We start from the raw sequence: 14,762 nt of genomic DNA, 5'->3' as shown, positions 1-14,762 counted from the left end.
CACACATCAGTGTGAAATTCCGAGAAATGTTATAGTTGTAAATTCAGTCAGTCTGTTCATTAGATTTTCTTTTTAGTTCGTTCTACTAGATGCAAATCAGGTCAGTTTTGAGCCTCTTTTGCTAATCAGGAACTCATTTAGACTCATTTGGTTCAGAATGACACAGCAGCGCTCCCTCTTTCTTTCCATCTATCTTTCCCTCTGCCTCTGTTTTGGCCTCCAAAGCCAACTCCAAACTGAAAGCCCAAAGTACAGAGGCTCATAGTTGAACTGTCAAAGCAATTAAATTGGAGCGGCAGGGAAAAGAGCACTCTCCCCCTCCCGATAGCACTCCTCCCCCTCACCCCTCTATTCTTCCGCCTCTCTCGTTTCCCTGCATCTTTCTCTGTCTGTGTTGAAAAGGCTTGGTCCGGGATAAAAGAGAGGGTACGAGAGTCGGGTTATCTGGGCCCTGCAGAGGTATGTGACGGGCTAGGAATGGGGAAGCACTACAATACTACCTCTGTAATATCACTGGGTTCCCCTGGGGGGCCACTCTCATCACTGGAGAGAGGACACAGACGGATACAGTACTGTGCAAAACTCTTGAGCCACCCTTCCTCTCTTTATACTTTGCTAGGAAAATGGGAAATAGGTGAAGAGATTTATTGAAATGTGCAAACACAGATGGAAATACAGTAAATAAGAGGAAAACAGAGTTTGTACAATTCCAACCAGTAAATATCTGGTATGACCGCCTCTGTTCTTCACAAGAGCCTGCAGATCATTTCTTTAAGTAGTCTGAGGAATAGTTCTCCAGGCTTCATGAAGGACATTCAAAGCTCTTCTTTAGATGTTGGCTGCCTTTTGTTCCATCATGATCATGATGCTCCCACACTGCTTTGATAATGTTGAGGTCTGGACTCTGGGGAGGCCAATCCATGACTCCATCCAGTGTGTCTTTTTTCTATCCAGGTATGCTTTTACTGCATTGGCAGTGTGTTTGAGATCATTGTCATGCTGAAAAATGCCACTTTCCAGGTGGCATTGCATGGTGGATCAAAACCGCAAACCAAGAGAGCCTCCACTGTGTTTCACAGATGGCTGTAGACACTCACTCTCTCCTGACCTCGTCTGTACATACTGACGACGATTTGCACCAAAATTTGCAAATTTGGTTTCATCACTCTGTAAGACCTGTCGCCCCTGATTTTTCTGTCCAATTTTTTTCTATAATTTGATGTACCTCAGCCTTTTCTCTCTGAGGGAGAATAGGCGGAGGCCATTTCTGATGAGGCTTCAGTGTGCAGTAGATGCATCAACAGAAGGGTGAGTCCAAAGAAAAACTTTGAAAGACCTTCAGAAAGCCCGGAGAGCGATTGCTCAAGACCGCTTTGAAAAAATAGCATGAAAATCTGGCTCTTTGAAAGCGAAATATGAAGAAATGCGAGGTGGCTCAAGACTATTGCACAGTACTGTCACTCTACTGTAAGCGCGTGTGTGTGTGTGTGTGTGTGTGTGTGTGTGTGTGTGTGTGTGTGTGCGCGCGTTCAGTCTTCCCAGCTCAAAGTCAAACTGTGGGCATTTGAAGTTTTCACTCTTGAAGAAGAAAGTCTTTTTTTCTCCAGCCTCTGCCTGTCTCTCTCCTCCTGTATGTCTCGCTGTTCCTCTTCCGCTCTCAACGCCGCTTCTGTTTTGCAGGTGGTGTGGAGAAAACTGGGTGATGCAGCAGGATCAAAGCTGTCCATCAGACAGCACCTCTCTGGGAACCAGTTCAAAGGCCCGCTGTAGCATTTCAACCATAGAAAGGGAGAGAGATGTCAGGATCGACGCTCACCTGAAATACCACCTTCTTACCTGCGCCTACATGACCTATCATTGCCATGCTCCCTCCTGCCGACAGCACCCAGCATTCCTCCGACAAACACTCTCGTGAGACTGGCTACAGAATGGACCTGTTAGTCTGTTGTTCACGTGGACAGCTTTGCCTGTATACGTTTTTCAGTCACTGAGCTTTTGTTGACAACCGGCAGCTAGTGTCACCGATTCACCGCTTTTCTGCTTTGGTTCGGAGGTTTTCAGATGCACAAAAGATCTCTCTCTGTAAACAACTACAAACACACCCTGCTTTTTAGTCCTTTTAGAGCCTAGCTGTGCTGTAATAAGCTAGGAATAAGACGTGGTTTCAAGCACAGGGGGGGTTAGAAGTCAGCATCAATGAGGCACGTCCTTCAGATGAGTTTTAATTGTAGCTTCTATAGAGACACCCCCCCCCCCAAAAGCTCTTGTCACATGTATCCTCCAGTGGTCAATGAGTATAACTAGCGTTAGCGTTCTATAATGTTATAGCTATGTGAAACCCACTGTGACCTAGCGCCTTTTGCTCGTAAGACAAGTCTATGGATAATAAAGTCTAGAGATCACTGTTAACTCGTGTATATTATGTATAAAACCATAACATTACTTCATTGTTACTGTTGATTTTACTTTATTTTGTATTCTAGCGCGGCCATGTGATCAATAATTGAGTTTTAAAACACACACACATATACACATACACACACACACACACACATATAACCAGACCTTAAACAGGGTTTGCTTTTGGTAATAAACTTTTTTTTTTTTATTATTATTATTATTCTTTTCCAGATGGATTGCTCTTACTCCTTCTCTCTGTAACCTTCGTTAAAACGTATCCTGGCCATTCTGAATCTGCTGTCTCAGTCTGTTTAATGGACAGATCAATTTTCTTACTTTTGTGAAACAAGCTAAAATTGTATGCTGTGTGCATGCTCGACAATCATTTTCTCAGGTTGGGAGGGCTACAGCTTTACCTTTGTCCATCTGTGAGTGTGCGCGTGTGTGTGTGTGAGGAGACTGACTGGCTCTCTCGGAGCTGTAGCATCTGCCTGTGAATCCTCTTTTTGGCCATTGAACCCCTGGTTACAACCCAACTGAAGGCTGCTGAAGACATTTTCTGAATCCATCCAAAACGAGCCTTGTTGGATCAAGGTAAAACACTAAACCTCCCCGCTCAGTTTGATCTGCTCTGAATCATAAATCTCTTACGATGGGATGGGGGGGGATCACTTAGATACTAGACCTTTCCTCTCATCATGGATTCAGCAGGTGTGTTTATGCAGTGCATGTTCTCTTGAAGCTGAATCTCTTTATTTTTCTCTTAGAATATGAGGTAAGTCTTCCCTTTGATGTCTCCATACCATAAAACACTAACATTTAAAAAATGAGTATTTCTTGATGTCAGAATGAACAAATACTGTTTGTCAGTGTATTTATTGCCAGGTGTAACATAGTAAGATAGAGATGGGAGCGCAGTTGGTAACTGCACGGTCACGTTTTAAACTTCTCTGATTTTATTCCATGTATAAAGTGTTCTGAGGAGTTTGCAGAGTGACTGACGGCTCAGGCTCTCCCATCTCTAGTGTTATTTGTTCCAAATTAGAACATTTCTGAGGTTACTCATTTGTGCACCTCGGTACTCTCAATTAAAGGGTTAAAAAAAAAAATAATAATCAAAGTCTGATTTTTAAAAGTGTCCTTTTTTCTAGGAACCAATTTGAAGCCATGATACAATTTTGAATACTTTATATATGGCATTTGATTTGAAACGTGCCACATTGTTTTTGTCATTGTTTTAATTTGGAACCCGACTGTCTATTTAAAAAATGAAAAAAAAAACAACAAAAAAATCAACATCTGTAGTGTTTACTACTTTTTTTTTTTTTGCCTATATGCTAAATCCATAGTACAGAAACCTAGAACCTACAGTGTAAATGTCTATTCCTGTAGTAACTAGCATGACTGGAACTTCTTTTCCTGAAATTCACCAGTAAGATGAATATTTGGCAGGTGAAAACAAAAACATGAAATAGGCCACTTTTAGAAAGATTTGGAAGAAAATAAACAAGTTGCTTAATTCTGCTGTGAAGTGCTGTCTTTATTTGAGGAAGCATGCATGCTTTTGGTTTTTTACTAAATGAGGTAGACTGCCCTCTGATGGTAGAACAGTGGTGGAACCAAAAAACAAGGAACTCACTGGCCACTTTATTAGGTATAGTACCCCTAGTAGCTGGCTGGACCCCCTTTTGCCTTCAGAACTGCCTTAATTCTTCTAACAGATGCTGAAAACATTCCCCAGAGATTTCAATCCATATTGGTGCGATAACATCACACAGCTGCTGCAGATTTGTGGGTTGAACATCCATGATGTGAATCTCCTGTTCCTGTGGAGGCCATCTGAGTGCAGTGAACTCAGTCGTGTTCAAGAAACCAGTTTGAGAAGATTTCAGCTTTGTGAGACAGTGCGCTATCCTGGGTGCGCACACTGGTCATAAAGGGATGGTGTGGTTGTCTGCTGCTGTAGCCCACCTGCTACACTGCTGGTTCAATGTGTTGTGCATTCAGAGGTGACCATTTGTGTACCTTGGTTGTAAATCACTAATTCCCCATTCTGATGCTTGGGTTAAACTTCAGGTGTACCTATTGAAGAAGGCAGAGTGTAGTTTAAATTGCTGACTGACAACACAGTCTCCATTTTCAAGTATGAAGAGCAGCTCTGTAATGTGAACTTTTCTTATACCTAAACCAAAGCCAAATAGAGTATTAGAGTAGCTCGACTAAGGCACATGTAGAGAAACTCAAACTGATTTATACAATCACGCTGTCCAGAGTGAGACATGGTTGATTTGTGCTTCAATACTGTCTGTAGCGCAAATTCACTAACAATTGGAAAGGAAATAAAGAGCAGTGTTAGAAATAAGGCAGTGGTTAGCACTGTGACCCCACACCCTGGTTTTGCTTGTTCTTCCTGTGTCTGTCGCTTTTCCCTGAGAGCTCAGATTTACTCTGATTCTAAATTGTTGGTAGGTGTGGATGTAGGAGGGAGAGTTGTCTGTCCAAAGTGTAACCTTCCTCTCACCTAAAAGGCAGTGTATCATTTTAAGGTGGTCTGCACACTGCAGGAAGCTTTCCTTTAGTGCCACTCAGAGGTAAATACCCCAGAGAAAGTGCTTCGTTCTCCCACACAAACACCATTTTTAAAAACTTAACATAGCAAAAGCCAGATGAACAACAGAATTCACTTTGTGACTTATTACATCACTGATGAAAAATAGATTTCACATTAGAGAAACAGAAGGTGCATCAGGGAGAAAGTACCTATCCTGGGGTGGCTCAGTGAGATCGATGGAGAAGCAGTGACATCAGCAAAAAAGTGAATGAGAGACATTATTTTGATTGTTTTAATGTCTACTGCTCTGGGTGCAGAAGCGGTTAGCAAAATGGATGGTGACATGAAAAAATAAAATGGCAGCAGAAATGTCTTGCAACACAACCTCAGTGTTATCAGAGTAAAATGTAATAAAAAAATATACAGCATGTTTCTGTTCAGGTCTTTCAACATAACCGTCCTTTATAGGTTTGACCACTGCATATTCAACCACCTCAAGATGTTATTACACTGTCAGCAAAACGATGGGAATGCGGAGAAAACAGATTGAAGGGGTGCATTCAGGAAAACCAATAAGGGTGAAAGAATAAAGACCCAACCTCAGATCCACTCAAAGGCTGTAAGAAAATGGAGCATGTCACCACCCCACAGTTAGAGCGCATTTTTTACAATGGAAAAAAAAAATTTATTTCCTGAAACATTCCCAGAAAAAGAAAAACAATGACTGGACAGTGTTTATTATAAGTTACTGGAACTGGGCACTTTAAGTACCTATCCTGTACATATTCATTAAGATTTCAAGATTCTTCACTTGAAACCTTACTATCACTTCCCATAACAATACTGTCCAGACCTCACTTTTTCTCTGAAGTCCATTTACCTTTAGGGTTTCATTCACAACCCTGTCAGATGCTGTATGAGTCATGAACCAGCTCCCTTTATTTTTGTGTTTTGCATCAAAGTAACAAGCTCCTGGTTGTTTTCAGTCTCCCCAGTTGTGGCTCTGTATGACCTCAGTTCACAGACTTATCACATTCTCATCTCATCCAACCACCACGGTTCAAAGGCATGCCAGGTGGAGGGGGCAAGGGCACATGTGACTGTCCCGGGGGCACTGGCGGTGGAGGGGGGTACCCAGTGGGTGGTAGAGCCATTCCTGGAGGGGGTACGTGACTTGGCGGCATGCGTGGAGGTGGCGGCGGAGGGTAGCTGTTGTAGACTGACGGTGGGTAGTTTGGTGGCAAGCTGGGTGGTGGGTAGTTGGAGGTAGGTGGTGGCGGGCCAGGAGGAGGTGCTGCAGTTGGTGGATAAACATGATACATTGGGGGTGCGTAGTTGGGCGGCATGGAGTAGGAGGGACCCTCAGTCTTCATCATGGACTGTAGGCTCTGGTAGCCTTCTCCAGACATATAGGAGCTGGTAGTGGACATCAAGTAGTTGGAAGGTGGAGGTGGAGGAGGGCGGTGGGGCAATGGAGGAGGGTGGTGTGGAGGTGGAGCCAGTGGGGGAGGAGGAGCTGTTTCACTTCCTGGTTCTGCTTCTGTGGGAGGGGCTAGAGTGAGAGGACACAGCAAAGAGAAACACCTTGTTAAAGAAAAAAAAAAAAAAAAAAATCACCTTCCCTGAGAATGCTCCTGCTGCAAAGATCTAAAATAACCTCTCCATTCTCAGACAGTGAGCACATGGGCAAACCAAGACTACCAGGCTTCAGCCACATAGGAGGTCTCATTATGAGGCTCAAGCACTAATCAGATTGGTCTGGGGTAGGTTAGGGGTATGCATGCGTTGGGAAACCATGTCCAGACGAGTTGTGGTTATGTAAGCAGACTGAGAGGACTAACGACTTTGGGTTGCTTTCTAAGCTTGAGTTGCAGGCAGGGGGTCCTGGCTGCTTATTACGGGTTATTATGGTGGCGCACGCAAACAGCAGCGTATTAAGGGGAGGCCAGCAACTCCCAATGTTCTAACCCAGCTTTAAATCATTCTAACTTCTTCACAACTTGGACAGGGAAAAGAAGGCAGATGACGCCAGAGACAGAGGAAGTCACGCTTACCTGGGGGAGGTTGGGTTGTGGGCAGCGGTGGCATGGGGCTCTCCAGTCTAGGAATTTTTGATCCAACTTGTTCTGTAATTTAAACATAAGCTTTTGTTTAAAAAAAAAAAAACAGCAACTGTTTGAAGTAATGTTTCTGTACGCCTGGATAATCAACCCTGCCCAGAAAATCTATTTGTTGTCTCTAAACTGATGTTTATTAACATTAATTTGTTGGTTTTCTTGGAGATATTTCAGTTTATCAGATTTCAAGAGCTTTAAAATCCAACATTTTTGTGTCTGCCATTAATCAACATGTTACCTGGAGCCTTTGGTTCGTCTTTGGGGGATGTCTGCAAAAAAGTAAATAAAGTTGTTAAACACAATGCACAATCAGCTGTTTAACACCAGTAAGACTGCAGTTCAACTGTATCCTCACATGTGAGCGTTTAAGCTGACGTGTTGGGCTACCACCCTGAGGGGAAGTCTTCTTTGGTGGTGGGGGAGGGGGGTTGGCAGCTGGAGGTGGTCCCTGTGAAACTGGTGGAGCAGAGGTTGGAGTAGCAGGTGCCCGCTCCTTCTCCTGCATCTGCTGAGGGATTGGCTTGTTTCCCTGGGAGTACAAGTCCAGGATCTGGTGGCAAATGTCTGGAAGGCAAAAACACGTTTTGTTACGACATGTGAGAAGAACAAATATCACAGAGGCATGAAAGTGTGATGTCTTTATGCTGAGTACCTTCAAGCAGCTCCACTGGAACATCCTGGACAAACTGCTCCCACCAGCGGCGTGAAGACTGCTTGGCGGTCCATTCTTGGATGTCGAACTTGCACAGGCGGCCAGCCAGGTACATGACGGCGACCGCGATGATCTCTGGCTCCCACTGCAGAGACAGCATGGTGCACAGGCTGCACGGAAAACATATGTAGTTTTTAGAGTTTTGTCAGGTAGAAGGAAAAATGCTTCTTGCCGTTTTGTTAACACAAACAAGAGAGAAATGAGAACATTTGAATCAGGACGTGTCAGACCATCTGTAACCCTCACTGTGACGACACCATAAAACTGATTCCTTAAACATGAAAACTAACCAGACTGTAAAACCTGTTACGCTAAAAATGCACAAAATACACACCTGTCATTGACAAAGGTCCAAGCCATTTGCAGCACCTTGCAGACTTTATTCTTCTCGCCTGTAACATGAAGAAATACCAGAATTTGTGCTTTACTGCTCCACAGTACCATCATTAATCAGACTGTGTTGAGATGATGGCTTCCTTTTTCTCACCTTTGAGCTGCTTGACATAGCGCAGCAGGAACATGTAGGGGTGCTCCACCTGCAGGTCAAACTTGATAGTTTGGAGCAAAATTCTCTCCAACACCATCACCTCTTCCTGTTAAAGCAAGTAGGATAATTAAAGGGTTACTCACTGTGTCCCATTGTGTAGGAGTATTGTTCTTCTCAACATATTCACTAATAAATGTGGAGACCGTTTCCATAAGATGCTGTAGGTGCTGCAACTACTGCTCATTTTAGAAGCATACAGTGAGGGAAATAATTATTCAGTCCCCTGCTGAATATGTATGTTTGGTCACAAAGAAATGCACAGTCTCTAATTTTTATGGTAGTTTCATTTTAAGGCAGAGACAGAATATCAGCCACAAAAAACACATTACATAAAAGTTATACATTGATTTCATCCCCTACAACCCAGACAGAATTCTTTATCCCACAGAGATTCCAGAGATTCCCGATCTAAACCCAGTACTGGGTGAGGATGACCATGAGAAAGGTGGTGGATCAGCTTCTTAATTATCAGAAGGCAGTTGGGACACCAAGAACACCATTGGTAACACACTGACCACACATTGTAATGGATTGCTATTGTAGGCATGATTGCAAAACATACTGCCGAGGCAACAAAGGAGTGGCCAAAGAAGAAGCACATTAAGTTAATAGAGTGGCCCAGCCAGTTTCCAGATCTGTTTTATAGAAAATCTGTGAAGGAAGCCGTAGCTTTGAGTCATCAAGCGGCAGCCAAGAAACAAAGGATTTAGAGTTTCTGTAAAAACCGCTCCTGAGATGTGTGACCAACTACAGACATCTTACTGCTGTGCTAACCCACAAAAGCTTCTCCACCAAGTACTAAGTCATGCTTTGCTTTTGCTAACTTTTAAGTAATGTGTTTTTTTTCCGCATTTTTGGTTGATATTCTGTTTCTCTCCATTAAAATGAAACTACTGTAAAACTTAGAGACAATTCATTTCTTTGTAAGTGAACAAACTTACACATTCAGCGGGGGATTAAATAATTATTTCCCTCACTGTAAAAGCTCAATACTAGATCAGGCGTTAGCTGGTTTCTCTGGATGTTACCATTCAATTGAAGTATTGCTACACAGGACTGGTGGGGGGCTTTGTAATATTTACCCTTTCCTATATCCAGTTTTATTTTACACATTTAAGTCTCTTTGCTAAATATAATTTCAATGCCATACAAAGTGTTTGTCTTGTTGTAGTCCTTGTGATTTTCTTTTTTTTTTAGGTTTTAAAGAATAAATATGAAGCGGGAATGGTATCCCCTTATAAGCAAGAATTCTCCATTTAAAAATACAAAGAATAATATGGTATTTTGAAGAAAAAAAAAAAAATCATTATTTTTGTAGCTTTACAAGAATGATGCCAACTGACTGCTCTGAACTTTTAATTTAAAAACACTTGCATAAGAAATAACTTAATGTGCAGTTCTGTAGCCAGTGACAAAGGCTGGGTCACTGATAGTGACTCACAAATAAAACTATAATATCCAAATACTATTGATTTGACATGCCTGCAAATGATTCTCCATAAAAGCCCTATACAGTCAAATGAAACAGAAGCTATTTTATGACATCATCAACACAGGCGCTCCTTCAGAAATTTTAGCTCAACAACTGATAGGCACAAAAACCCCCACTGGGTTACATGAATGTTTAGAGGGAGTTCTGTGCTCAGTAGCAAAGATGTAAATGGACCAAACTGCTCTGAAGGTAAAAGAATGATAGTCCAGTACATTTAAAGCTTGCTTGTTCATGTCTATTTTTATTGTCTCTCTGTGTCAGGGCAGATAAACCTGTGTTGAGAGATTTTCTGTTTGTTACTGAAGAGGGAAAAAAAAAGGTTCTTTGATGAAATTGAATGAGTCATCGCTTACTGCAATATAATAAGCATAATACAGAAGCTTAAAGCTAAAAGAAACGCAACTGTGTCTGAGTAAAGCTTTGTATACAAGTGAACCTGGCCACTTATTCTTATAAAAGCAAGGGATAAAAGCCTGTCTGCAGTACAAGCCTGCTTCAATTACAGGCATGTTGCCTTCTGCAGCGGAGGCGAATAAAGGCCTTTAGTTTTATCGGGACCTCATTTTTCCAAATTTTTGTGACCTTGTCATTATTGCAGTCTGACTGTGACCACTTTTAACCACACTATGCGATAAATCTCACGTGCAAGCCGTCTTAAACATTTATCCCCATGCATTCTGCTTCCATTATCAGAAGGGAAAACATCTCAAGACAAAGAAGAATACAAAGAATTGCACCTTGGGATCATCTCCAAATTGGGCAAACTGCACATCATTCAGGAGGCTGCGGGCCGTTTTAATGATGTCTTTGCACTTCTTTGGGGTTTCCTCTACTTTACCAGCCAGGAAAAGACAGCAAGCCCCTGTCACCTGTTGAGACACAAATCACAACATTACTTCCACACATTAGATCCACTCCCAGGACTGAAACAAATCAGGATAACTGTCAACTAAACTTACATATCTGGGAAACTGCTTGAAAGAGTGAAACATGTAGAAGCGGTGGAAATATATGATGCCCGTTGCCAGTGTGTCATAGTGTCTGAATGTTGGTCAAGGATTCACAGAGACTATTTATGCTTATTTGAAAAAAGTGAGCTTTAGTGTAAATCCTAAAAAAAAAAATAAATAAAAAAGGTGTTTTATTTTAAAGATGGTGCCACAATCATTACAACTTATCACCTGTAAAAATGTTCACATTCATGTTTAGGTAATTCCTTTGAGAAAGTTTAAGAGAAGCATAAAAAGCCTTTCAGATGTGACATTTCTTTTACCATACTTCATCAGGGAAAAACTGAAGCATGGGGAACTGATTAATGTTCCAACCCTTTCTCTAGTAGCTGCATCAATAACTCAATCAAGGATACAGGCCAAGTCGGGTCCCGACATCGAATATGAAGCGAGCCCCCTCTCTGCGATACCGCGCCTCTGTACCAGCGTCCAGACCCTCAGATTGAGAGGGTGTGTGGGCTAAATCCTTCTTGTCCCAGTACCAGCATGGCTTGATATGGTCCAGAATTGCCTGGCCCGTCATTGACAAGTTTTCCTTGGATTCCTTCATTGATTGAGGAGAGGCGCTGGATGGACCCGCTGCACTGGACTGCTGAGATGGGAGGCAAAGGATCATCATTATGGCCAGCAAAGCATTAAAGTATATAGTATAGTGTGTAAGTACATACATATAGCTTATGTCCCGACAAATATTATCAGAAACCCTGTGTCTATTAGAAGCTCCCTTGCCCTTTAAAAACTCAATTTTTCCAGTGTGTAGTCTATCATTCCTACTGTTCTCTATAAAACTGTATAGCTCCTCTTTTTTTCTGTGACAGGTGAACACACCTGTCAGGACATAAGATCCAACACACGTATTTCTGTATTACCTTCTTGCAGCTGTCTTGAGAGTCCTAGTGTACATATTATTTATTAATGCAAGTTGCACTACTCTCTTGCATGATGTCAGTCTTACCATTACTCTTCTTTACCTACATTTTAATATTTTATTTTGTTTTTTATCACTGTTGTATATGTATAGTTTTGCACTCATAATATAAATGGCACACTGTGGCCTGTGGCACTTTTACTCTCACTTTGTTGTTTATTTATTGTAGACCGGACTATTTTCTTCTTATTCTATTCTGCTTTTATATACTTTATACTATATGCCGCACAATGGGAGAAGCACCTGTAATTTCATTATATGTGACATATAACGACAATAAAGCCATTCTATTCTATTGTTACTGTAGCACACTAAATCCCTTTGTGCGATCAGTAAAGTATCTACAACCTGACCACGACCTAACTTTCACTTGTATACGCCATAGGGCAATTTCATCCACACATCGATTTATAACTTGTGCAATTAGCCAGTAGTTCACAGTGTTAAATACTGAGGACTGTTAACATTTCTGAGCTACACTGTGCGCAAGTCCAGTCTAGTTGCAAACAATTAGACGATTAAAGCGGATTCAGACAAAGACATAATATTTCTATTATTTTCATATATCTGTAAATATCAGTGTGCATGCAGCAAGCGAGCAGAATTAACAGTCTAATACAAAACAATAAAAAATGCTCTGGATGAGTTGGCGTAACGAAACCGCTCCTGATAGTACAGTTAGCTGCGCTCGATAACTTATCTTAGCTTCGTAAAACTACAATAGCAGCTAGGGCCGGAAGTTAGGATAATATGAGCCGCACGTGTGAAGTCGCTTAAATGTGCTCGCATGTTAACATTTATGAAACGTTCAAAACGAAGGCAATCAACGCTGTCACATCAGCCGGGGGGGGACTCTCTAGAAACAGCCTCGGCTAGCTAACCTCTGTTAGCGAACTTGCTCCATTCGGTCTTAATGCCGAAGCTTCCGACATGTCAGAAATAGTTCAGAATTCAGCCCGTTCGTCGTCCTCCTGCTTTAACGACACGCAGCTCTTACCTTTAACATGTAGACGTCCGAATAAATCGCCTAAAACAGACAGCTGTAGGAATAATCCACAGTTAATCACAATAAGTTGGCTAACAAGTGATCACCAACGGTCGCCATTGTAACAAGGGCACCACCATTTTGCGGTACGTCAGACCGCTGGGAGACGTCATCACGCAGGGACTCAGGTACACGTGCTCTTGTGTTAAATTTGCCTTTATATTTCCACCGCTGAATTAATTTCACTCGTGTTTTGAGTCTAACTTCCGCTGCTGGCAAACGCCCCCCTTTCCTGAAAACATTTAAAATTCTTATATTCTGGATGATAAAGCGAACGCTGTCATTCCCATGGAGTATCCACTAGAGGGAGACACAGAATGACTCTTAGACTGTGGTGGTCAGGACTGAGTTTTGAACACATGCGGTGGGATTTGTTCAACAATCTGCTGAATGATCACTTCGTTATTTTAACATACACTGTGAGTATGTGCTGAGCCTGCAGTGCTGCAGGTAACCCCAATTTAGAAATCCTTCTTACAAGAAAATATTACTCTATGCAGTGGTAGCACTATATGAGTGAGTATGGGCTGTGAGCAGAATACATTTGAATCTGCCAGTAAATCAAAAAATATAATTAAAAAAATTAGTTTCTATAGTTGACAAGTTTAAACACTTATAATACTGCCATCAATGGAAGCAGCTTTGCTTTGTCTTTTGATAGTTATAGATAATCCATCCATCCATCCATCCATCCATCCCTCCATTTTTTAGAACTATATCTGTATTCATTAAAAGCACTAGATTTCTGAGGCAGGTGTAGGTACTAGTGTGCATACTAAAGAACACTGGGTCCAAATTTACCCTGTTTGAGTCTCTAAAATAAACATCACTGGTTTATTTTGCTGATTAAACTCAAGAAAATGATTTTTTTTTTTTTTACTCAGTACTGGCATTGTCTTCAATATCAGTCATGAGATATTTATATCTAATCAAACAACACGTACAAGTTTAAAATTTACCTTAAATATTGGTTTTGTCTGTATGCATATGATGATGTATTAATTAATATGCAAAACAATATGCATGTGACATTCAAACTGCAAACAATTAGAATCTATTATCTGTACTGATGGCATCTAAGTTAAAACGTGAATATTGTGAGACAGGTAGATTATGAGCGTTTACAAACCAACCCTGCTGCAAAGAAGAAAGAGAGAAGGGACCAAAAGGAAGCTGTTTGAGGTGTTTACTGGTAACGGTAACCTGCTATCCCATTTACCAAAAGGGAATTTTAACTGGAAAAAAGAAAAAATATTATTAGCTGCAGTAGAAAACTTCATTTTCCTTTTCCTTTTGTTGTTAGCATGCGAAACATGCACCATCATCAAATGTCACTGCATAAGAGCGGGCCGCAAGTAACATCTCGTGCCCTCTTCATTCCCCGCCCGGTCTCACTTCTGAGAAAAGCCAGCATTGAATCATTTACTCCGTCCAAATTAAAATTTGGAATCTGCATGCATTATATATTCACCCCTGCTCGGACAAATCCTCTTAACTGTGGGAGAAATTGTCAGGATGTGTCCTGTAGAAAAGTAAGAGCCTTGTCTAGTTGTATTGCCTGTAGCAAGGGAGCATCTCAATCTGTCACTCAAATCCACACACACACTCACACCAGCCACAGTAAATCAGCTTATGAATAATATATACTTATACTTTCTTTATTAATATTAAACATTGCATAATGAAGCACCGACTATAAGCAAATCCCAGAGCAATATTCATATTACCCCAGCTCTCCTGGAGTGGACCTTTCATTGTTTATGTCAGCCCTGTCACATTGTGGTTAAACACATGGAAATGAAAGGTTTGCACACTTAACCTTAAAAACAATATAAAGTGCAGTTTCTGTCATGTATGTTAGTCTATTTTAAGATACTGTATTAACATCTTTGTTGTACTCTTTAGAGAGTAAATAAACAGGAGGGACATGAAAAATGGAAGATACAAAAAAAACTGCTGT

The 14,762-nt window shown here is 41.4% G+C and overlaps 2 protein-coding genes across 8 annotated transcripts in view; one reads left to right on the top strand and one right to left on the bottom strand.

Annotated features, from left to right (window-relative positions):
* Positions 1-3,919, top strand: part of ccdc85cb (coiled-coil domain containing 85C, b) — a 49,818-nt gene extending 45,899 nt beyond the window's left edge. For all 6 annotated transcript variants that reach the window (XM_030720989.1, XM_030720987.1, XM_030720986.1 and 3 more), the window contains one exon: positions 1,681-3,919. In XM_030720989.1, the coding sequence (XP_030576849.1) occupies positions 1,681-1,770 (90 nt within the window). In that variant the 3' untranslated portion in view covers positions 1,771-3,919. The remainder of the gene's footprint in view (positions 1-1,680) is intronic.
* A 1,310-nt stretch (positions 3,920-5,229) lies between these two features.
* On the bottom strand, positions 5,230-12,920 carry ccnk (cyclin K). Of its 2 annotated transcripts, none has more exons than XM_030720982.1 (11): positions 12,755-12,920; positions 11,186-11,421; positions 10,779-10,860; positions 10,557-10,688; positions 8,268-8,373; positions 8,115-8,172; positions 7,721-7,890; positions 7,424-7,632; positions 7,307-7,337; positions 7,006-7,077; positions 5,230-6,503 (listed from the first exon to the last, which is right to left on the bottom strand). In XM_030720982.1, the coding sequence occupies exons 1-11, from the start codon at positions 12,761-12,763 to the stop codon at positions 5,989-5,991; spliced, it is 1,620 nt and encodes a 539-aa protein (XP_030576842.1). In that variant the 5' UTR covers positions 12,764-12,920; the 3' UTR covers positions 5,230-5,988. The 2 variants fall into 2 exon arrangements, with proteins under 2 accessions (XP_030576842.1, XP_030576843.1); XM_030720983.1 differs by having other exon boundaries at positions 11,186-11,418.
* Positions 12,921-14,762: the final 1,842 nt, after the last annotated feature.

Source organism: Archocentrus centrarchus, chromosome 24 (genome assembly GCF_007364275.1).
Source record: "Archocentrus centrarchus isolate MPI-CPG fArcCen1 chromosome 24, fArcCen1, whole genome shotgun sequence".
Classification (NCBI taxonomy): Eukaryota; Metazoa; Chordata; class Actinopteri; order Cichliformes; family Cichlidae; genus Archocentrus; species Archocentrus centrarchus.
The sequence above is the reverse complement of the archived record's forward strand: the minus strand, read 5'-3'. Positions and strand labels throughout refer to the sequence as shown.

Coding starts and splice junctions, on each gene's coding strand:
- ccnk (XM_030720982.1), bottom strand. Junction 8,374..10,556: donor AATTTGGAGATGATCCCAAG/GTGCAATTCTTT, acceptor TTGCTTTAACAG/GAAGAGGTGATGGTGTTGGA. Junction 7,078..7,306: donor AGACGAACCAAAGGCTCCAG/GTAACATGTTGA, acceptor TTTAAATTACAG/AACAAGTTGGATCAAAAATT.